At 48.7% G+C, this 1,601-nt stretch overlaps 1 protein-coding gene across 1 annotated transcript in view; it reads left to right on the top strand.

The window, feature by feature from the left end:
• The window catches only part of CCN5 (cellular communication network factor 5), a 17,039-nt gene extending 16,014 nt beyond the window's left edge, over positions 1–1,025 (top strand). The window contains exon 4 of the mRNA XM_007938457.2: positions 805–1,025. Within this exon, the coding sequence (XP_007936648.1) occupies positions 805–1,025 (221 nt within the window). The remainder of the gene's footprint in view (positions 1–804) is intronic.
• The last annotated feature ends 576 nt before the right edge of the window (positions 1,026–1,601 follow it).

Below are 1,601 nucleotides of genomic sequence, written 5' to 3'. Positions count from 1 at the left end.
CTTTTCTGCATCAATTGATATGATCATGTGGTTCTTCTCCTTTGTTTTATTTATGTGGTGGATTACATTGATTGTTTTTCTAATGTTGAACCATCCCTAGACTGCTGTTCTTATGTTGCTATTTTTGGTTTTGTTTTGTTTTGTTTTGATCACATGAATGTGATTTTGAAAAAGAAAAGAAAAGAAAGAACAACCAAAAGAGGATTGGTTACAGAAATGACTAAGAGATTGTAAAGCATGGTGGGTTGTAAGCGTAAGGACTCGGTATGGGTTCTAATCCTAGCTCCGCCACTTACTAGCTGTGTGACTCTGGGCAAGTTGCTTTACTTCTCTGTGTCTTAGTGTCTCCATCTGCAAAATGGGGGTGATAAGAGCATCTATGTCACAGAGTTGCTGTGAGGCTTGAATAAGTTAGTATGAGTAAAGCTGACAGAACAAAGCAGATGGAACATGACTTCATCAGTGACAGCTATTGTTATCCTTATCATGGAACATGCAACATGGATTAAAATGATAGCAGAATGCCGAGTTCCCCTTAAGTATAAAAATATATGAGTATATTAAGGATACTCTGTACTAAGTATGAAAAAGAAAGGGTATGTCAATGTGATGTACATTATGTGTGCATGTGTGTGTGTGCACAGTTATATGTAACATAGATGCATACATACCACACACAGGGGTGTATAAACAGGGTTCCTTAATCTCTGTCCAAAGAGGTTAAGCAACTTGACCAAGTAGATGGGTTAATTTGGCCACCAAGCCGTGACCTCCCAGTGGTGACGCCTCTCTCTTTGCCCACAGAACCCCAGTTTTCCGGCCTTGTCGCTCCCGCGCCCCCGGGAATCCCATGCCCAGAATGGAGCACGGCCTGGGGTCCCTGCTCGACCACTTGTGGGCTGGGCGTGGCCACACGGGTGTCCAACCAGAACCGCTTCTGCCGACTGGAGACTCAGCGCCGCCTGTGCCTGCCTGGGCCCTGTCCGCCCACCAGGGGGCGCAGCCCATGGAACAGAACAGTTTAGGGCCAGGCCTGGGAACTGTGCCAGCACTGTCCACCGTCCCCAGCGGGCAGCTCTGTGCCCAAGCTCAGGGCATATGACGGCCGGCCCCTCCCCACGACCTGGGCTGGAGGTAACAATCCAGCTGCGATCCAGCAAACAGGTCCCAGAGGACAAGAATATTCGCAAGTGCACTGGTCCGTCCGCACCGTGAGGGGTCTGCAACCTGAGATGCGGCTCAGAGGGGTGGAGGCGCATGACCTAGTCCCCCTCCTCTAATTCAGAGACTCAGAGGCTGCCCAAGGTCTCTAGGGTTTCCTGCTCCATTCCTTGCCCATTCCCATCCTCTATGTAATGGACGAACTTCCTCTCCACTTTCCCTTGGGAGGATCTGGTACAACTGACTCCGTTAATAACTAGGCAGAGGCATATGCTGGCCTGGACTGGCCATTTTCCTAGGAGTCGCTGAAAAACACACACAGACGTTCCCAATCTTCTGCTTCTTTTCCTAAAACCAAAAGACCAAACCAACCGCCATCGAGTAGATTTCAACGCATAGCAAGCCGCCATTGAGTGTCCAAGGCAGTAGTAAATCTTTAC

This window comes from Orycteropus afer, unplaced genomic scaffold (genome assembly GCF_000298275.1).
Source record: "Orycteropus afer afer isolate SDZICR_OR568_19922 unplaced genomic scaffold, OryAfe1.0 scaffold00049, whole genome shotgun sequence".
In the NCBI taxonomy this organism is placed as follows: domain Eukaryota; kingdom Metazoa; phylum Chordata; class Mammalia; order Tubulidentata; family Orycteropodidae; genus Orycteropus; species Orycteropus afer.
The sequence above is the reverse complement of the archived record's forward strand: the minus strand, read 5'-3'. Positions and strand labels throughout refer to the sequence as shown.